This window comes from Diplotaxodon limnothrissa, linkage group LG1, assembly GCF_057381915.1.
Source record: "Diplotaxodon limnothrissa isolate DT_005_m linkage group LG1, D_limnothrissa_male_GT1.1, whole genome shotgun sequence".
Taxonomy (NCBI): Eukaryota; Metazoa; Chordata; class Actinopteri; order Cichliformes; family Cichlidae; genus Diplotaxodon; species Diplotaxodon limnothrissa.
The window spans coordinates 12,681,325-12,703,667 of NC_140596.1; the positions used below are offsets into that span (position 1 = coordinate 12,681,325).

A 22,343-nucleotide genomic window follows, 5' to 3' on the forward strand; every position below is an offset into this window, starting at 1 on the left:
GAACCCATAAAATAAAGCAATATCTATGTTAAAAACATTTTAACAAAGACTTTTAGCCCTCACGGAGCACATCACATGAGAACAACAGCAGCACTGTACAAGAAAGAAAAAGCAAACAGATCAAAAGACGCACACAAACTCTACTCACTGCCAGTGCAAACGAAACTCTTCCTGTTTTGTGAAAGCACTGCACTGGATTAATATAAGCTGACTTTTATTTTGAAGTGGACTCAGGAAATACTGGTCTGGTTGTTGTTGCTATGACTCATCAGTGGTCATTTTTAGACATTGGTTTTAATTATTGTGACTGCTGCGATGACCAGAATGATATCAGATTACACACATTGTGATGGAAAAAGAGGCTGACTGTGGCTTTAATGCTTTAATAAAAAAACCAAGAGTTTGTCCAGCTGACCAGAACTGTTAAAGCTGTAACAAACTTTTAAAAAAAGGAAGTGAAATCTTTGAGTTTTATGCTTTAAGTCCTGGAAATTGAGGCCTGCAAAACTGATACAGATGAATAGTAAGGGTTCATTTGCTTAACAAATAAAGGAATGTCGACTGGCCTGTAGTTCAGACTATGACAGTAAATAAGAACAGAGGATGAATATAATGGCTTTATCTAGCCACCATCTTCCAACAGACTATTTTTATTATGTAGATGTACAGGGGTGTTTTTCAGTGGTTGTAAAAGTGTAAATAAAAATTGTCACCATGACGCACGATCAACAAGGCTCATGAACAACTTAAAGTTCATGTCGCAGATGGAAAACTTGAACAAGCTTGTAGTCAAGGTCTCAAAAATATTTGTATGGAAATATAATTAGATTTTTAAAGAACTGATACTAGTACCCAGTGATAACACAGTGACAGACATGCTCATCAAAGTGGATGTAGGATGTTGTACACCCAAGTGAATGACTGACAGAAATAAGAGGAATGGTAGGATATGAAAAATAAAGCCTGAAAGTGGTTCTGTACTTTATGGTTGAATGGGATTTCTGTGTCAGGCACACTCACCTCGGTGAATAGGGGATTGTCTTCGGCCTGATTTGGTTGAAAGCAAATGTCAGTTTCTGAGCAGCTCGTTGTTGTTGAATTTCCTGCAGTGACACAAAGCAGCACTGGATGAAAAGCTTCAAATAACCTTCATAACGCAACGTTACACAAAGCAGTGCATGTGAGGATTGCCAACAGTGATAAACGAATAAAAATGTTAAAATATTGCCATAAATGACATTATTTTGCTACCCCCAATATGCCAGAGTAATCCACAGGTCAAAATATTTACCCTGAGACAAAGATGGAGCACAGTGTCCTCCTTGTAGATACTCTGCCATGTTTGGACCACCTCAGGAAGGAAGGATTTGACTATATACAGGTGTCCTGGTTTCAGGATGTCGTACTCTGACCAGGTACAGAGCACCTTGAGGGCCCGTCTGAGTCCTCCGCCCATCTCCTCCTTGCTGAGAAACTCTATTTTTGCACAGAGGCCCCGCTGAGCCCAGGAAGACATGCTGTTGTTGATCGTGTTCGGGGAGCTCTCCTCCAGACGGTAAACGGTCACCGGCTCCCCTGAAGGAACACAGAGCAGCGGGTGATGATTACACCTCACACTGTCACGACCTTAAAATAAACAGTAGCTTTAAAACTCATTCATGCAGGCGTATTGGTCTAATAGTGACAGGCGCTTATTTTCGACAGATTTGATTCAATGTGTCTTTAACTACAGTAGCTGCGGGTCGAGCAGCTAGTTAGGCTCTATGCTCATTTTTCCAAATTTTCTAATTGTTTGAGTTTTCACCATAATATTTGTGGATTTTTACTTGAGTCAAATCTTTTTGTAAATGGCATAATTTCCATTAATGCAAAGAAAAAAAAGAAGAAAAAAAAAAAGTACCACTTTAACCGGTAAGGAATTACAGCCATTTTAATATATATAGGCCCAATTTTCAGATGCTAAAAGATCATTGGACAAACTAACATATTCTGACTGTACATGTGTAAAATGTACAGGCCACTGTTCCCACTTTGTTTGACAGTAATACTCTTGCTCCATGTCAATGCACCCTTTTTTTTTTTTTTGGGGGGGGGGGGGGCAATCTGGTGCATGAGTTGCAAAAGTTTTGTCAATCTCTGCTACCACTTTAATAGATTTTCACCTGGATAAATAAGGGATGCATATTTGCTACACATTTCTCTTCCCTGTTCTGTATTTGAATACTTTAAGTCTCTTTTCGATTGATTATTCTTGGGACATTTATATCAAAGAAGGCAAACAAACAATGTCTTCGGGCTGGACTTTAACTGAAGTCAGTGCAGTTACAAGATGCATCCTCGTCAGGGACTTATCAAACTTATTCTACTGAATGAGTCGGGGTTTTTTCCAACTCGTGCATTGGAAAATTGGCACAGAGCTCCTCTGGGTGTGTCAGTGAGAGCCTGAAAACCCTTTGTTCCACTCTTCCTCTTCCTCATTAGGAGCAGACAAGGGCTCAGGAAACAACACCCAGTAAATCCAGGTGTAACAAGAACTGCAGGTTCTTGAATGCTCTTAGGCCACTTAGAGTTTACATCCACTTCTCTAAGAACCAGTATTTACATTTAGTTTGTACCAGTATCTCCATACAAAGCCAACATGCAGAACAACAAAACAGAGGTAAAAATTCAACTGTAGTGACGGATTGATTAAAAAAAAAAAAGAAGGAATCATTAGTTTAGCAATTTGATCACATAAATTTAACAGATATTGATCAACCAACAAGCCTCTGAACAGGACATGGAAATAAATTCATACAGTCTGGTAATGTGAGCCTTGAGGCTCGATGTTTTGTGAAACCTAGTAGTAGTTTTTTATGTGATTATTTTCTTTCACTGGCTGATTTGGGAGAATAATAAAAACAACAACAACAAGAAAACAAAAATAAAACATATTTGGCATTAGATTAGAGATTAGAATAGGACTAGAGTAATGGTTAAAGGTTAAAAGACCATACAGACTCATTTGGCTGTCGTGCTGCATCCTGGAGGTGTTCATACTAGGACTGTTAACAAATATTCTAGATTTGATTACGGGGGTAAAAAAAAAAGAAGCATTTCTTTGTGCTCTGAGCAGCACAGACTGGAGCTGGACTTCTGACAGAGAAGCTGTGCGTGTAAAACATATTTAAATGTTCTTTGAAAGAATAGTCAAACGTGATTTGGGCCAACTCTTACAGCTGTTACAGCACTAATTCACATAGAACTTAACCAGATTTTATTTCTGAAATTTGATTAGTAACTGGCAGCATGCCTCTTACCCATATAACACATCTAACTCTACTACATACACTCACAGGCCACTTTATTAGGTTCACGAATAACACCAGCTTGGACTTCCTTTTGCCCCCATTCATTCTTTGAGAGACAGATTCAAAAACAAAGTTGCTCTACTGGATTGAGAGCTGGTGACTGCAGAGACCATCTGAGTACAGTGAATTAATGGTCATGTTCAAGAAACCAGTTTCAGATGATTTGAGCTTTGTGACATGGTGGGTTATCTTGCTGGAGCAACCATCAGCAGATGGGTACACTGTAGGTATAACGAGATGGACGTAGTGACAATCTCGTGACAATCGAGAAGTCAAAATGAACAACACACACAAGTACACTTATTTGCTTCACGATCAAACGACAGCTATTGCTGACCCAGCTGCAGATATAGGGTGAGGAAAAAAAGCACAAACAATACTGAAAGCAGATCTGTGATGTTCCGTCTTGATACTTCCTCATTCTGCAACTGCCTGCATCAAGCTTTCGGCTGGGATTTTCACCTTGTGAAGTACTGTTCTTACCTCTAGGTGGCACAGGGGTGAAGGGGATGCTTTGAGACAGCCGCATCAAGTTGTTCCGCTCCACAGCTACAAGAGGAAAAGTACACATGAACATACACCATGTACAGCAGCAGTAGAGGAGTGAGCTGAAGTAAAACTACAGAAAATACTTTGTCTCGGTTACACTTTTCACCTACATTTTAGTACTGATTTTAATAAAAATATTAATAGATACAAACATGGAACAGATCTTACTGTCTAGCATCACCATCTCACCTGAGTACTGGTAGCTTTCAATGGGCTTGAATGGAGAGCCAATAGCTACGGAAAACAGAAAATAATGTGTTTATATTTGTGCAAAACATACCAGCAATAATGACTCAATGATCTTCGGAATTAATCATTTAAGACCGTCCAGACTATCAAACAGACATTTTTACCTCTGACCCTCAGTGCTATTTTATTGATAAAGCTTCTTTGCTGTAAGTCAGGGCTGTCTGATTATAACAAAAATCATTATTGTAATTTTTTAGTTAATACTGAGATCATGCTTGTTTAGTCACAGTAATGTAGAACTACAACTTCCTTGCGACTAGAACACAAAAATAAGTGGAGGACATATTTGCAATCAGCTCTTAGTATTAAATAACTCAACTTAACTAGCTGTCAACTTGTATTCCGGTTATGTTCCTATATAAAAACATGGTCGCCAAGCCGTTAAATCACCATTCTGCAGCAACTAGTTGACTATTTGTGGGGGATTCGCGGTATTATTGGAAATAAACTGCACTGCACTTCATACACTAAAGTCACTTTAACGATGGAAGCTGACTGCGTACGCATGTTTGAAGCGATCATTTTAAGGTTAAGTTCATTGCACACTGTTGTAATACTCTGGGTTGTACCAGAGTCTCCAATAACTGTCTTCAATAATGTCACTGTAGTATTAAGAAAAAGAAACTTTTCTTTGTAATCGTGAATTTTCTTGAACTTTAATTATAATCATTTAAACCTAAATAATTAGTTGTAGTAATCCAAGTAATCCTACCAGAGAGAAGCAACATTTTAAAAAAAGGGGAATAATTGCATAACATTATGCAGCTTAATAATTGTTCTATTTTAATTACCTTGTTTTCATAAATCTCCAGAACAACATTTTAAATGATAAGTTTTGGAGATATTAGCTGTATAGATGCCTGCTTTACTCGATTATTGGGAAACTAGATGGAATTTTGTGGCTTATTTTGGTTAACAGATTCAGCTCAGTTGAAATATTACAAATTAAACCTGCTTTTAAAAAGGTTTGTGTCATGGTTTCTGCAAAGAAGCCTTGCTGTTCCTGAGTTTTTCAAATAGTGATTTGAGCACCAGAGAAGTGCCATTTATTTCTATTAAAATCAATGAAGCCAGACCTGACACTTCCAAATTAGGGCAGCTTCCATTAAATCAATCTGAATGGATTAAAAGTACTGCATGTCCACAGTTAAATAATGTTCCTTTAAGAAAAACGTGAATTGTTCCAACATCCACCAGCAGGTGTCACTGCACTACTTAACAGAGGCACAAACAGGCCCATGCTCTTTTTTACTTCTAAAAGTTTTTTTTAATTTAAGAAAAAAAATAGATTGAAGTATAAAAATGTGATATCTATACATTATTAAATTTATTACAATTTCAAGCCAGTTGTTTGTTTTATAAGAAATTCTAAAAGTCACATGTATGATCAAATATTTCACACAAATATCTTACTTTAATTTGTCATGTCTTTAGTATCATCAATTTGTTTGTATAGATATTAATAAATTATTTAAAATATTTTAATGACTGTTTTTTTACCGACTGACACTATTCAGGGCCAGAAATGTGTTGCAGATACATTTAAATACTTGTTTTGTTCAAAAATACATAAAATGATTTTCATATATAAAGACAAAAACAACAAATGCCATTTTCCACTCATTTTAAAAGTTTGCTTTAAAACTGATTGGATTAGCCATTTTTCACTGGATTAATCTCCCACTAAAGCTCAGAATAGATGAAATGACTAATGCAGATAACTATTGTGCTTTTTGGCCAGTCAGCGACACTCACAGTCCTTTCTGGGTCCGAGGTGGGCGTGACGTGGCGTATAGAGAGAAACTGCAGCTGTAACCACAGAAGAAGAACTAAACAGTAAAAAACTGATCCAGAAAAAAAACAAACCAAAAAAAGCCCCATTAAACATTCTGCAGCAGCGTTTCTCTCTCCTATCAGATTTGTCTGCAGGTGTAGGCTTTTAAATATTAGTGAAATCGTTCCTCTCTATCACATATTATTGATCCGTTCTAGACCTTTCCTTCTCTGGAAAATGCTTCGCACAACTCTAAACACGTGCTGTGACGTGTTCTTCCCTTAAGGTCAACTGAGTTTATTCTAAAGAACAATGCTGCGAAAGACAAATCACAATTCTTCAGTTAAACATTAACGAAATATTGTGAAAATGGTATTTTAAAAAAAGGGAAAGGTGTTTTTGGTGAAACCTGTTACAGTATAGATTTTATTGCACACAAAGGATGTTGAGAAAGCTAACAGATCAAAGATCATTGTGATAACATTGTAAGTAAAGCAACCGAACTAGTTAAGCCAGACAGAAAACCCTGACTACGCAGATTTCAGAGGAGCACAGATCTCACCTGTTAGTGTGTCTTCCCCAGGGGCTCGCCTGATAGGGGAAATACACAAATAAATACAAATAAGTACTAAAGCCCAGCTTGACTTTGACTTTACTCTGTGCCTGTGTGCACGTGTGTGGGTGTGGACACTTACAGGCTGCTGGCTTGGGCCGATTTGACCTGAATTCTTTCCTGGTAAAGAAAGCAGAAGTTGTTAAACAGTTACAGGAACAGGTACAAATATAGTTCAGAGTTAATCTGCACAATATATGACTTTTTCCGATGGAAAGTACACGGACTAATCTTACCAGTACTGCAGCCCTGGGGTCATCATGTGTGAGGATGTCTTCAGCAGACACTCTGCTCCTGTCCTTCTTTGTCAGAGCTAAAGAAACACAACCAGTGACAAACAACCCGTATATTTCAAAAGACGTGAAACATTGATCACATTAATATACAGTCTGTTCAAAAGTATTCTGGAACAATGTTTGTCATTTTTCATCTGGCCATCTTCAAAGTGGATTTTAGTTCAAACAATCAGAACGTGATTGATTTCCAGCGAGCGATAGCGACGTTATCGGCCTCACGAAACTGTTCTTCAGTCAGTTGTTCAGTTACCTTGAGCTTCTGAAAATAGGGGACGTTTGCTGCTTTGTTACCTTGGAAACTTGAGCTGGGAGTGACGTCATACCCAAGATGGCTGAGTTCTAGTATTTGCAGCTGTTTTTGTTTTGTTCCCCATCATTCAGCCGTCACTACCATTACGTGCAGCATTTCCATCTTCCCACTTTCAATGTAACGCAGTATTTGTATAAAAACAGCTATAATTCCTCAACACTTAATGTACTACCTGAGTCACACTGAAACTGTGTGACACAATCACATTGTGTGGTGGTGTACAAAGGAAAACTTACAAAACTTCTGGACCCACTGCATGTTATAATTCATCGCTGTTTTGTGAACTTACTCGAGTCTGGATGAAGAAAGGCTGGGTTTCTGTCAAACTCAGTGAAGCCAGCATAAGAGTTGACTGCTCTGATGTGAGTGTGACCTTCGGGTTGAGCCTGGGGACGACACAAAAACACAGTGAGATTAAAAAACTAAAATAACAAAAACAAAAGCACACATGCAAAAAGTTGCGTGAAGGCAAACAGTTCTTAATCACAGATCTGTGGTGAATTTGACAGTTTAGCTGTAACAGGAAAGATTATTTCATACAACCGTTAAGTTAACCTAACAGAAATTTAGCATCCTGTTTACCCATCATGTTTTAATAAGTCAGCCATCTGTCACACACCAATTAACAAGTTACTGAATGACTCTTCCGAGTGTTTTTTTGTTTTTTTTTGATTAGTCAGAACACGTATTTGCAAATTCAGGAAAAATGAGACCGGTTTGTTTTGCTGTGGTTTGGTTGTTTTTACATGCTTATTATGCAAACAGCCCAGTCAGTCATGTTAGGAGTCTACATATGAAAATGTCTGCGGAGGTCTGACATTATGAGAAGAGAAATTTTAAAATAAATAAAATACACATCGGTATAGATGACATACACACACCTGGGATTTGGTCTGTGGGGTCGGGCTTTGCTGTTTGCTGGAGGTGGGTGTTGCTTTGGCCAAAGAGTGCTGGAGTTCCTCACTGTCTTTATGTCCTGAACCAAGAAAACATCAAGTTATATTCCTATTACAAAATCTAATGCAACTGCTCAAATTAATTCAAATTAAGACAAACAAAAAAAAAAAAAAAAAAAAACATACACAGTCCCTGATTTAATGACACGACCAACCCCTTCATGGTGAAATAATCTCAGTTCAACATCTGATTCCTCACCCCCACCTGACAGACACAAATACCTTAAAATAATAGGGCTGTCCCGAATACAAGTTCTTTTGAGATCCGGGGGACACACATAATCACTAACTATTGTGAAATAGTGCCACATGCAGTGTAAAAATCTGTCTGGGTACTGCTGTTTGCTGGATGGTACAGAGAGAAAGAGATATGTGGTTTACGCCGAGTAAAAATGCCCACTGATTTTTTTTTTTGTGGTTATAAAAAGCTGCTAAAACTTGCAACAATCTTACAACAGTGAGGTGGTGAGCTAAAATGACGATCACTGCTGTTAACGAGAACTGTGAAAACCCATAATTTCCAGGCTTGTCTCTGATATATATACACACACATATATATTTATTTATTTATTTTGATGCCTATGCAACTAAATAAATCCGAATACTCAAATATTTGGGTGCAGCCCAAAAAAACAAAACAATACAAAACAAAAAACATTCATTGTTAACTTCAATAAGAAAACCAATCACCCACACTCGTGTGACTTAGGTGAAAACCACAGAACTACCCAAGAACAAGTCGGGCAAAAGGTCCAGACAGAGCAGAGAAAGGAAAGGAGAAGGTCCCCAGCCAAAGCACTACTGCACTCCTGATCTGGAGGTGGACAGCCCCAGCACCTGGCAAATGGAGCTCAGACTGAAACTCAAACCTCTTGCTGCATTTGGCCCACTCGCCAGGCTCCTCTTGTCATGATGACCTTCTGACCAACTCTGACCTTCATAGCAAGATGTTGCTTGTTCTGACACTCCCACTCTCTTTATCCACTGTCTGTGGGGTCTCCTGGATGCCACAGCAAACGTTTCAGTGCAGCCTGGCAGTCTATTATTTCCATAGCTGTCACCCAGTGGTGATGTTAACTCGGGGTCTGGAGAGAGTTCATCATCTGTATACCGTCTACTCGGATAGCCGGATCTGCCCTCGTCGTCACTGAATGCCTCGTTTACATATCCCAAATTGGAGTCCCACTCTCTCTCCCCCTTTGCTAACCCCTCTGTGTTCTCAGGCTTCACAGCGCAAGCAGGCAAGCAAACAGGCTGAGTAGAGCCAGAAGTCTTAGACACAATAACAACAGTAGGATAGAGACACACACACTTTTCATCCTCCTCTTTTATCTTCTCATCACCAGATTCAGCCTCATTCACATACTTACCCACAAATGCCCCAAACTCTACAGAGGTGCTGTCTGACTGTAGGGGGTGCTGGTAAAGCCCAGACAGAGCTAGTTCAGAGTGGCTGGAGCCACTGGGCTGGGAGGGGGTGCTGCTGATGTGGAATTGAACCCCAGGGGAGGGCACATTAGGCAGGCTGGATGGTGAGTCGGAAGGGCCCGGCTCTTGTGGACGGGTCTGCTTAGTCTGAGTGAGCGAGTGTCCTCGTTGACGCAGCTCTGAAGAGGAAACGGGCACAACACTTTGCTCAAAGGCCCTGCAGTCGGCACTGCTTGACGAGCCAACCTCTGCAGCGAGGTGTCCAAGCCCGAACAAGCCCCTCCTCTCTGGACTCAATGCTGGGTTCAGGGTGGGGTCTGGCCCCAATTCTGATGCAGGACTGGGCCCGATTCTCCGTCGGCTTTCTGTCCCAGCCCTTCGTTCTGCGCCCATCCCAAACAGAGCATCCGCAATGGTAGCTCCTGTCTGGGGAAAAGAGGAGCCAAAGTAGGCACTGACACTGCTTTTTCCTTTCACAGATGATTTGGAGAGGGGGCCAGTGTCTGTCGACATGGGGGCAATGCTCGGGACCACATTCTTAGACAGACTGAGCTCCCGAGTGATCTGATTGTGGACCTTGCTGGCTTCTGATGCCCTCTGAACTGTGAGTGTCTTCAGAGTGTCCACGGTCAGGGCTGAGAGGTCCTGCAGGTGGCCAATCTGAGAGTCCAATGTGTGCAATGAGCGCTTTATAAAGTTCACCTTGTTTCCAACCTCCTTCAGCTGCAAGCACATGACCTCAACCCTGTAAATGACAAACAGCAGCTTTCATTACTTACAGAACAACCCAAATTACCTGTAACTTTCCTCATTCAATTCAAATCAAGAAAACTGTTCAGATATTGTTATATTGTTTGTTGAATGTTGCTCTTTTCCCTTTTTGCTGAGTTTTTCCTCCTGTCCTTGGGCAAGTACTTCCATAACAGCCTTTTTATGTCCCTGAGATGACTCATGTTATAATTTGGTGCTATATAAATAAAACTTAAGAAAATAGATTTCTTGTTTAATATTACTGGTACAATTTTCTGGGTGTTTATTAAAACAAATAAAGAAAAAGAAACTGCCATTTGTTTTAATACTTTGAAAACGTATCTTGCCTCTGTGAAGGCCAACAGTGGTCTTACCTTTCTGAAGTAAGGCGTATGCGTTCCTCACTTCCCGAGTGAAACTGATCATCCTTCTCATGAAAGTACGTCTCCACACACTGCTCCTCAAAATCATGAAGCTTCTTTTGGTCTTCCTCTGTGAGAAACAGCTCTGAAAAAAAAAAGAAGCAACAGCAACTTGTAACTGCTGTACATTTCTTTGATGACCACTTAAACTGCTTGTAATGAGTATAAAAAGTATACTTGGTCCGTAGATATTCTCCTTCTTCCTTTTTCTACACATACAGAAGAGGGAGTATATATGGCACAGTAGGATGAAGGGAGGTGGGAGGACAGGCTTCTCATGGTAGGCCATAATGAAGTGGTAACGCTGGTACTTCCACACCAGATTAGAAATGGACTTTACTTGCATATAGACATTGCTGGAAGCAGAGTTAAACATTTAACTGTCAACTGCATCAATGGCAAGATCAACAATGAAATCAGAAAGCAGTATCAGTAAATGGACAAAACCAATATGGAGGAATAGAAGTTTAAATGTTCACATAGCTCAAAGCTGGGCAATGCTGAGGCTAAAAAGTACTTACTTGAAAAAGGCGATTAGGAGGTTGACCATCAATATGTACTGCACAAAGAGGTAGACTGCTTGTAGGAAAGGCGTCAGCCACACTCCTGCTGTGCACAGCGACTTCACCGATTGATCACTGTTGTTGGCACAAACTGTGAAGGAAAGAAGTCCATTAGGAGGGAGCAGGACAAACATCCACCAACCTTCTAATATTACAATGCACACACATGCAGGTTTAATTCATTGTCTTCTACAACTAACATTCAAAGATAAAGGAGGACAGCAAAGCTTCAACAGTGTGATGGAGATAAAAATGACTGGAAAAAAATGCTCAAATGACTGCAGTCGTAACATTCTTCATAGTTTTGTATCAGACGTATTCATTTTATTTTTATTTCTACTGGCTACAGCTGTTTGAAACATCGTGAATTGATTCTTTAGCTGCCACAAGGTCATGATAACCTATGTGATCAATTTAGCAGCTTGTAAAATGTCAGCATACCAGCTCAGATTACGGAGGTTGGCCAAGTGTTTTGTTCCACCAAAGCTTCAAATGCACCCAACACAAATGATGACCACTTAAGCACTGCCTTTTAATCTAGACCATTAAGAGCCACATCAGGACAGTTGATGCTGTGGTGGAGCAAAATGTCCTGCCCTCCTAAAGTGACCTGTTCTGGTTGCCGCTGTTTGGGAACCATGTTGTGCCAAAGAGGTTGTGGGAGCAAACGATGATTAGGATATCGTGGGTTTGATTTCCAGTGCTTGTTTTGACTGATGATTAGCTGACATGCTGTGGTGAGAAGCTTTGAACAAAACTGCCCTAACCCTCCTAGTCTCCCCTACCAAGCTCATCGTCCTTACCATCGATTTCATAGGCATATACTTCCCCATACATCATCCAGTACGGCTGAAAAACCACGTCTTTGGCCAGCGTCCAGCTTGGCTCCTCATTCGGATACAGAATAGCTTTCCTAGGTACTCCATAGCTCAGCAGGACTATAGCCATTATTACCACAATATAGAACATGTTGGCCACCTGCAAGTGCATCACATCAAGTCAATGGAAAACATGATGGATAAATAATAACCATATTAATTATCCATATATGAAAATATTAGACTGCTAAAAAAAATTTTAGGGACTTTTTAGTATATATAGGTTACATCCGGGATTTAAAGTAAACTCGAATTTAAGTTTTTATATGAAACAAAAACAAGCTGATGCTTTTCCAGTTTTTAGTTTGGTTTAAAAAATTATTGATTTTAGCTGATAGAAAATCTTTCCAAAGCTTGTACTGAAATCACCAGGATTATTAGTCTAATACATTTTTAAGCTGTTGAAATGCACATAATTAAACATATGTTGATTACATTCTGATTCAATTTTGCTTAATTTAAGAAGAAATCTAATAAATTAGGAAATATGTATTTGCTTTCTGGCTGAGTTGGAACACTAATACCACCAATACAACACTAATACCACTACTTTTAAATACCGTATATATAGTAGACTTTAGTCAAATATACATAATATTTATTTATTCAAATGCCAACTACATATGAAGCTCCAGCTAGCATAGGTAGCTTAACTAAAAACAAAACAAAACTGAAAACAAGCAAAATAATGTTTCTGGTTTTGTCCAATGGTTTAAAAAAAAAAAAATTAAAAAAATCCATATATCAACACCTGGAATTGCACCAATTAGACTTCAAATTAAGTGTGATGCCACACAATCCCCTTTAAAAAAATTCACTTTGCAAATTATTATTATTATAATAATTATTTATTTTTAAAGGGTGTCAGAATTTAAAGGAGCTGGTTGATGGACATGTTTAAGCTTTGGACAAAGCCAGGCTAATCAGTTTAGCTCAAGTAAGTGCTAAGCTAGCTCATAATCGTTTAGTCCCAGTAAGGAAGCGAATTTAGTGTTTCATCACAGAATGCCAAATAAAATGAACCAGCCTCAGAGTTTATCTCATCATTTCATCCAATATTATATTTAACTATACCATAACATGTGATGTTATATTTTAATAGCACAATAAATGGTGAAACTAAATGTGGCAGTTTAGGATAACATAGTGCGGTACAATACCTGCAGATGGTGCTGTTTAAATATGAATTGAAAGTGATTAAAAAAAGCGAAAATAAACATGGCATATACATCAATACACAAAAGCCAGGAATCTCTGACAGTTTGTTTAAATTATGAACAAACTTTAGAAACAAACTAAGAAAAAAAGAAGAAGCCAGATTTGCAGCTGGTGCTCCTTGCAGAGATGGGATAAGGAGAATTTGCGGCCAACAACCACACAGAAAGCATGGAGGTTCGAGGACAAGCCTTCTGACAAGCTATCAGGTCATTATCAGAGGCTGCTGAGAGAAGCAGGAAATTGGCTTTAGAAGACGCCGTCGTCCACCTGGGCTGCAGTATGTCTAACATGAGAGGTAAAAGTGGGAGTGGGGGTGGGGATGGGACACCTAGCATGCTAGGTACTATTGTTGAGGTTTCTGGGGTTTTCATGGGCCTCTAAAGGAGGATGCCCCTTGTTAACCAGCACAACAAAGGTTTTGCAGGACTAAAACACTCAACCTGGGGATAAAGTAACTCAGTCTGCAGTTCTTCATTTCTGTTATGCAGAAACTATGTCTGACAGGCCCAGGAGCCTGGAGGCAATGTTTTCCCTTTTACGTGAGATTCACTCTGCATGCCTCAAGTTGAATTTTCCTAGAACCACATACCAGACATTGTTGTGCTTGTGGTATGAAAGTAAATTAAACAATCTCATCCTCAGTGTCACAAGTTGCTGTAAAATTTGTGTTCAAATGAATACTAAACTTAGAAAAGACTCACCATTTTGGCAATCATCATAACGTAGGGCCCAGCTTGTTGATTAACAGTCAGGAAATCCAGGAGTCGCACATACCAGAAGATGATGTTAAGACAATAAACTGTCCTCCCAGGGCCAAAGGCATCACCTCCGCCCAACCTCAGGCCACAACCAATAAAGAAGGTCACAATGGCCAGGAAGTCGGACACGTTGAAATATTCGCTGAACCACACCTTTATTTTCTGACTTATTTTGCCAGCCTCAGCCATAAACATCTAGAGAGTAAAAGCAGTAATAGAGAAGAGAAGTGAAATCAGAAAGACATTAAACAACAGTCAGTCCTCCAGAAAGAAGCTGTAATAATAAGCTAACCTCTGTGTATTCCTATGAAATGCAAACTCATTTTGGACAACGAACTTATGGAGACTCATGCATCTGAAAAAGGAACACTTCTGATCCACGCACCTCTCTGATTTTCTCAATGGCAGCCGTAAAGATGTAGACGATGACCACCCACTCTTGAAGAGTAGGCCATTGAGACATTTTCACCAGCACCACATATGTGTACAACATCAAGTAGCCCAAGTAGAAGAGCTGAATATGGGAGACAAATAAAGTAAGGTTCATTTAAAAAAAAAGAAAAAGAAAAATTCCTCCCTCCCATCCCTCCTACATGTGAAACAATGCACAGCAGATTCTCTATAGTATATAAATCAGAGGGGACGGAAATGGAAAACGGCCCTGGCTTACAAAGAGCCCCTAATTCAGATAACTTCCTCAGTTAATTATTTTGAGATGAGGTCAGTTAAAGTCCTTCTAAAGGGTTGAACCTCATCACTTTGAGTTGGGAACAAATAGTCATGTCCCTGAAGTCTCTGGCCTCAGAGCTCAGCTGGTGGTTAGCCGTCTGAATAAATATTGTGAGAGAAATTCATCCCTCTCAGTCTCAAGTGAAACTCACAACTCTCAGTTCCCAGAAGGTATTAATGGGGCACTTTGGTGGATTACTTGATAAATGGAACAGAAAATGCTCAAACAATTGTTATTTTTATTAAAACCTGTTTAGTCAGTGCATTTAATATAAAACTGATTACTCACAGTGATAAATTGAAAAGTAAATACCTAACCATAAAGGCTTTAGGGCCTCTTACCAGCAGCACATTTACTGTAATATATTAACAACCCAATATTAGTCACAACTCCTGGGCTTAGTAGTTCATTTGCCCTCTTTGGACATGTGCAGAAGAGGGATCCCTGACATAATTGGCAGAGGATATTAAAAATAGAGCTGCCAAAGAGACTGTTCATCGATGTGGTAAAAGAGCCATGCAGATGGCTGTTGTGTTAGAGGAGGATACAAGAAACAGGATGAGTGTGCCACCAAGAAACCAAACAAGGGGGTGTTTTTAATGTTTGGCAACAAAAGGTTTAAAAATGATGTTGATGAAGCAGGTCTTTAGGCAATAGAATGGTGGAAAAGGTACCGTTTATTTTGCAAACATTTTAATAAAATAAAATGTCAATGACACAAAGTTAAAAAAATAAAATGAAATAGAATGCAGCCTCAGTGGAAGCTGCCAACCCCCCCCCCCCCGACTCTACTACTCAGTCCCCACACTTATGTCTTTCCCAGCCTCACATGGACCCTACCACTTAAGTGAGGAAACCACCAATATATAAATATAAATAATCATGACAATGATAATCCTCAGTTCTGGTAACACTTTAAATATGAATACCTATATGACATATACTGCGCAGCCATATGTTCAAAGAAAGTCAATAACTACAGAAAACCCACTCTGTTGCTCTCCTCTACTGCTCCTATCATGCAAACTTGTCTTTACTACCCACCGACAACCAGGTGACCCACAGAAGGCAACAGGAAAACCAATCAAAACACTAAACTGCGTCCACCGAAAAAACTCCACCATCAAAAAGTAAACAGAAACTTGTGATCAAACACTGGGAAGGGTGAAAAGAGGATAGGAGTGACTTAAATCCCAGTAAGATGGAGCGAGATGATCTTATAGTCACACAGGAGAAGATGATACAGAAGACTTTAAAGTACAACTGTCATACTAGTCTAAGGAGCTTGGAAAAAAAGCAAAAAAAAGTCATTCACCCACTATTAATCACGAGCCTCATCACACAGTAGTAATATTCTTATAATAGCGAGTCAGTGACCCTCTTAAGGGACAATCTGCACTAGGGTTTAAATATCTGGGACTCTCCACCATTTGGTTTTAGAACTAAAGAAGCCTCTTGGATGAGATTTGCAATGTCTTCCAGAAACTTTAAGAAGTCCAGTCACTTTCTTTCCAAGCTCCTTAAACTACCATGACCTAAATGACTGAGAACCTACACAGACAAACTGTCGTACCATAACATCAAATTAGTCTTTAAACGTGTAATTTGTATCACATTACTATATTATTACTATTTGCTGAACATGTTTTCTTGTGCTGATGAATAAGTGTCAGGTGCCTGATGTTTTTGTCGAGTCCAACTTTTTCTTTAGAGGCACCATGAGGCTGGCATGTGGTTTTAAGTAAATTTCTTCAACTTCTGCACAGCCAGATATTGTACAATTTTACACAGACACTCTGATAAAATAATAAACTCTGATATATATAATCAGAGTCAGAAGACAGACAGACAGATAGATACATAGACAGATATAGATATATCTCAGATCAAATTTAAATTTGTCCAGCAGTTTGTTTTGTAGTTAAATAGTAACAAAACTTGAGACATTTCCAACCTCAGTTTCACTTTGTGTTCTATACCTAGCAACAACCATGAACAAACTAACACAGTAAACGAAGACGGTGAACATTATACCTGCTTAACATCAGCAGTGTCTGTGTCAGCAAGCTTAACTGTCAGCATTTCTGAAGAAACTTTGCCTCCACGCAAATATCATTCCATATCAAAATCAACTAAATCTGAGAACAGTTCCCACCTGACCCTAAACGAATCAGCCAGTTTTGATGTTTTAAGTAACATTATTTTTCTGCTATTTTTAAGTCACATAACTTTTTAAGCACAGGAGGGGTTCAGAAAGGAAGCAATGCCTAACTCTAGTGTTTCCCATCGTTACGCTGACTCTCAATTTGTTTGTATAAAATTGCTACTTAAGTAGTACAATTTTTTAAGTAGGTCAAACACACTGTAAACTGTGGGAAAGTCTTAAAATGTCCTCCCACACACACACACACGTCCAGTTTCTTAGTGTAACGTTAATTAAGTCAGTTGTGAAAACTGTTGAACCTTGACATGTGAGGTGTGATCTGCTGGAAAAATCAGCCATTATCCCACGGGTGATAGGCAAGTCAGCGGTGCAGTAATGTGCTTAAACTCGGATGAAATCTGCTAAAGCAGATGTAGATAAGCGTAGGCAGAGGCTATATTCTGTAGGCTAGTGGGTTTTAGTGATGTATCAGTAACCAACAAAGATCAGTCCCAACCTAAGTTTCTGAGAACTAGTGTTGGGCAACAGTGAGAAAAATGCGAGAGAAAAGAAGAGCGTGAACCTGACAGTGCATGAGCGTATTTAAGAAAATATATTATAACATAATTTTCCTCAAGGAAAATTAGTAGAAGGACTCGTGCTGTTTGAAAGGTGCACCCCTTGCCTTCTGATTTGAACACACTTTCCTGCCCACTCTCTACTGTATTTTATTTAAAATAAAAAGTAACGATGTGGAGATGAAGGTGGTGCTTTGCCACTTGGGGACTGCCTAAACACAGGTAAAACAAAACCCACAACTGAATGATGAATACCAGATACAAGACAAGAACAAGAAGAAAAAAAATATATAAAGACCTCTTACCAATAATCTAGAACCATTAATTGTAAGTTTTATATTGGATATTTTAGTGTGATTATGTTCCATAAGCTTTCATGTGGGTGAGATACTGTGAGATCAATCAGGGCTGCCCCTTGTACCTTCTACTGTCTCAATGGTGTTTGATTACCTCAAGTCGTTAAGTCTCGAGCAACACCTTTATTGCTTTACTGAATTTTTCCTAGACACGTATTGCTGGAGTTTTAACTTCTTCAGACTTTATCCCCTTCTCCATGCACCAAGGAGTAGATAAAGTTGTGGCAGAAACCTCTTGTATGTTATCTGATTCCCTGACACAAGGGTGCATGTTGGCTTTAGTTGAAGGATATTTGGCGACTAAATTTCTTAAGTGAAGCAATGCTGGCAAAAAGATAATTTAAGTGTCTGAGAAGATCTTAGTCAACTTGCTTTTCCATATATATCTATGCGCTTTCACTGTAATCTTCATACCGTATTGGACCAGAACTTGACAATAGGAGCATGATAGAAGGCATAGATTTTCCTGGTTAAAGGCAGCTTCCTGGAACGAACATGTGTCTCCATGTCACTTTTTGTCTCCACATGGTCATGGGATCTTGTCTCCTTAAACACATCCTGCAAAAAACATTAAACAGGCCCAAATTACACAATGAGGAAAAAAGATTTAATTATCTGAATATTACAGTTTTCCCACTTTTCATTGTTATACATAGATACAGCCTTTAATACTGCTCAACTAGAACAAATTGACAGCTTTTCATTCATAAAGTCTGTCAAAACATTGGTGAATTCTAGAGTGCACACAAGACAAAGACAGTGTGTAAATCTAACCATTTGAATGTCTTCAGCTATGTTCTGGAAGTTGTGTTCGCTGTCCTCCATGGTCATCTGGTGGTCATCCTGACTCTGAGGAATGTGAGCCATCTCAGCCTTGGATTTGTACTCCAGCAGGAGGATGGCAGGAGGCACCAAGATACTCAGAATCACCTGCAGATACATGCAAACTCATGGGGGTGGGTACTGCTATATTTGTTGAGACAGTCCTTTGAATTACAAACACTGATGAAACCCATAATATTGCCATTTAAGAGAAAAACTAACCTGATGTGTGCACTGCCAATTTTGCTGCCAATTTTGCTGTTTTCACAAATGTAAATACTTTTCTGCTTTTCTATAGTGTGATTAATCACTACAGTGTAACTCAGCTTCATTAGCTGCTTAAGGTCTAACCTTGATTTCAGAGTATGACCTCCTTAAATAAATGCTTTATTCCCTAATGACTCACTTAACAGGTACAGAAGATAGATTTTTGTTGACCATTTTTAAATAAAAGGTACTGATAGCAATTTTTGTATATTAGATCTGCAAGCAAAGCTCTAAATATCACATGAAAATTATACCAGCTTTATCTTCTACCAAAATTAAAATCTAAATGGAACATGAACCTTGTACCAGGAGTTCTTGCGCATATTCAGTCGTCCCATCCACATGTCTGACAGCAGCATCTGGGTGCAGGTATGAGCCACAAATGGTCGTAGGTGAGACGAGACAGCCAACTTCAAACAGGTGGAGTTGCTCCAGTTCTTTAGCTCATAAGTCAGAAGCTTCATGGCCATAGTCTCATCCTGCCTGAATGACTGCTCCAGCAGGTCTACTGCCAACCTCCCAAACTCACTGTGATACAACCCGCACGATTATTTCACTCCTGATATATAAAAAGAATATTTCACTCATATCTGAAACTTATCAAAAGTCATAGAAAATCTTACTTTGAGTACTCCTTTAGCTCCTCTGAGGTGTCATCCACTACATCGCTCTTCTTGGCCTCATAGCTCATAGACCGGCAGAGTTTGCAGGCCACCAGTGCCTTTGCCATGTTTTCTTCTCCATGCTGCCAGAGGAAGAGTGACATTTTCTGCCTTTTCATCAGCACAGCCCAGACCAGGAGCTCATTAAAAGGGTAGGGGAAACGCCGCGTCTCTGGGTCGTCAATGTCCACAATCTCTTCTTTGCTTCTCTTTTGTTTCTGCTCGGTGGAAGACTCGAGCTGAGAAGTGAAATGAACAATGGGGGGTTAAGAAGGAGACAGACCTTACTTTCAACAATGGTTCCAGATATGCAGAGGCTTTAATTCACCACAGCCTTTTAGGCATGTTTACCTTGGGTTTGTACGGTTGCGCAGTCTTGATAAAGTGGTTGTGCCTTGTCTTCTCCTTCTTGTCAGCCTGCATGCTAAAAGACTCATGACTTTTTCTTAAACCAGGACCTGCTGTATGGCGCCCAGACCTCTGTGCAAAAACATGAACCCATATTCACGTTTAGTAGACTACTTGTTCATAACAAATATAATTATAGATATTAAAGCCCAAAATATGTCAACCAACAATGTCACCAACATGTTTTGTTGACAATGTTTGCTTGTTAGCTTGGCAAGATAAAAAAACCAAAATATTGGCCTAAATCCATCCATTCATTTTCTGCTGCATATGTGAGAATGGGCTGCAAGGATAGCAGTCTAATTAAATAAACCAAGATCTCCCCTCTCATCCGCCACCTCCTCCACTTCATCTGGGGCGTCAGAGAGGTGCTCCCAAGCAAGCTGAGAAACAGTCTATCCAGTGCGTCCTGGGCCTGACCTGTAGGAAACAACCTACAAAACACCTCACGTCCAGGATGCTTCCTTGTCAGATGCCCAAATCACCTCAACAGGGTCTTTTTGATGTGGAAGAGTAGTGTCTCTACTCTGAGCCCCTCCTGAATGGCCGGCCCTCACCCTAGCTCTAAGGGAAAGCCGAACACCTTTGAGAAGAAGCTCATTTCTGCCACTTGTATCTGCCTGCAAACTAATTTTCTGGTCACTTCCCAAGGCTTCTGACCATAGTTGAGGATTTCACCGAGCTCCTCCCACACCACAGCTTTTGCTTCAGTTACTCCTAGGGACAGAGTTCACTTCGCCAGTCAGTACCTGTTAGCCGCATCTACGGCATTACAAGCAAACCCAAGCTAAACAATTCTATAACCTGAACGTTCTGTTCACCTCTGGTGTCCAATATCTTGTTTTGGGGTTATCAAGACACCTTGTGACCATAGCTCCATATAGCAGCTTCAGCAATAGAGGTGCGAAACATGGTCCACGATTCTCGATCTCCCCAGCCATCTTTGGATTGCTAAGGTAGGAACTGAAGTTTTTGCAAATCAGGGCCTCCATAAGACACTCCCAATGCACCCTCACTAGACATTTGGGTATGCCAGGTCTGTCCAGCACTGATGGCTAAAAGTTAAAATAAAATACAAAGTGGAAGAGTTTTATGACACATTAAAAATATCAGCCGTTTCTCACCCTACTATTTCCATGAAGATTGTTGTAAATGATTCGAAAGCGTTTCCTGGTGTAGTTGCACCTGTAAGTCCCGCCCATCAGGTACTCAATAACCAGGCCAACGTCAATCAAAGTGATTTTATAATTTGGAGGCAGATGGCTCTGTAAAAAGGTACAATAAACATAGATTAAGAGGATTACACTTAATATCAGGAAAAAAAGATTGTGTAAATTGATAGTAAATGAAGCAATTACCTGTTTGACATCTCTAACAAGGTGAAGAAGAGTTGGGTTGTTGGGAGGTTGCTTCTACAATATAAAAAAAAAAATACAAACACCACACATTTAAAATGACATCTTTTATACCCATCACCTCTCTCATTAAGTGGCTATAACATGACATAGGATGGTACCGTGTTGTAGAGCTCCTCGAGCCGACTGATTGTCAGGAAACGGTGCATGCTCACTCCATTCTCTATGAGCAGCTTAACAAAGTCCACCCTGTCCATTACAAGTGCATCCAACATTGCTTGTTCCAAAGAGCTCACCTTCACACACAAAAATACACATGTTGGTATGAAGCATTCTCTTATAGAAAATATCTATAAAACAAAATTAAGAAGACCAAAAAAACAAAAACCCAAATACAAATAAAAATTATATTATCCACTCTCTTATTTACACAAGAGCCAGAAGTCCTCCAGTTTTAAAATAAACAAAGGCACTGAGGCCTGCTTATGAAGACAACTGTAATAAGGTTCACGTTACAGTCAAGACAAGTAATTCGTGGCAGCCTGCCCAAACAGTCTCCTGGGTCTTCAGACTACAAACTGTGGTCAACAACAATTCTGGGGTTATTTTGGGTGAGTGCAAAGGTTTGTAGCTAATGCTGAGCTAAGCAAACATTCCTGGGAGTTGTGGCTCACACACACACAAACAAACATGCAGACATACCAGGAGCTGCTGTCCGTACACAAACACATGATTCTTGGCAATGTCTACACGGTCCCAGGCCAAAGTCAGGACCAGCTGATCGAAGGCAGATGCGTTTGTGCCTGAAACACACAGGTAAAGCTATGTAATAAACACACAGAAACACATTACTTCACAGGCAACTAAAGCCTTATTAACTGTGTATTTCCTGTTAGCCAACACACAGG

At 39.7% G+C, this 22,343-nt stretch overlaps 1 protein-coding gene across 4 annotated transcripts in view; it reads right to left on the reverse strand.

The window, feature by feature from the left end:
- Positions 1-22,343, reverse strand: part of trpm7 (transient receptor potential cation channel, subfamily M, member 7) — a 78,641-nt gene that overhangs the window by 3,154 nt on the left and 53,144 nt on the right. For 2 of the 4 annotated variants that reach the window (XM_085366330.1, XM_085366581.1), the window contains exons 11-36: positions 22,138-22,238; positions 21,597-21,731; positions 21,439-21,492; positions 21,205-21,345; positions 20,024-20,152; positions 19,634-19,911; positions 19,310-19,538; positions 18,696-18,851; positions 18,336-18,479; positions 14,500-14,628; positions 14,058-14,309; positions 12,064-12,238; positions 11,219-11,351; positions 10,875-11,053; positions 10,650-10,782; positions 9,468-10,270; positions 8,023-8,117; positions 7,431-7,527; positions 6,772-6,848; positions 6,618-6,655; positions 6,485-6,513; positions 5,904-5,957; positions 4,089-4,133; positions 3,834-3,899; positions 1,292-1,575; positions 1,021-1,103 (exon numbers count right to left, since the gene is read on the reverse strand). In XM_085366330.1, the coding sequence (XP_085222456.1) occupies positions 1,021-1,103; positions 1,292-1,575; positions 3,834-3,899; positions 4,089-4,133; positions 5,904-5,957; positions 6,485-6,513; positions 6,618-6,655; positions 6,772-6,848; positions 7,431-7,527; positions 8,023-8,117; positions 9,468-10,270; positions 10,650-10,782; positions 10,875-11,053; positions 11,219-11,351; positions 12,064-12,238; positions 14,058-14,309; positions 14,500-14,628; positions 18,336-18,479; positions 18,696-18,851; positions 19,310-19,538; positions 19,634-19,911; positions 20,024-20,152; positions 21,205-21,345; positions 21,439-21,492; positions 21,597-21,731; positions 22,138-22,238 (4,039 nt within the window). Of the gene's footprint in view, positions 1-1,020; positions 1,104-1,291; positions 1,576-3,833; positions 3,900-4,088; positions 4,134-5,903; positions 5,958-6,484; positions 6,514-6,617; positions 6,656-6,771; positions 6,849-7,430; positions 7,528-8,022; positions 8,118-8,966; positions 10,271-10,649; positions 10,783-10,874; positions 11,054-11,218; positions 11,352-12,063; positions 12,239-14,057; positions 14,310-14,499; positions 14,629-18,335; positions 18,480-18,695; positions 18,852-19,309; positions 19,539-19,633; positions 19,912-20,023; positions 20,153-21,204; positions 21,346-21,438; positions 21,493-21,596; positions 21,732-22,137; positions 22,239-22,343 lie in introns of all 4 variants that reach the window. The other 2 variants (XM_085366496.1, XM_085366410.1) reach the window with 2 other exon arrangements.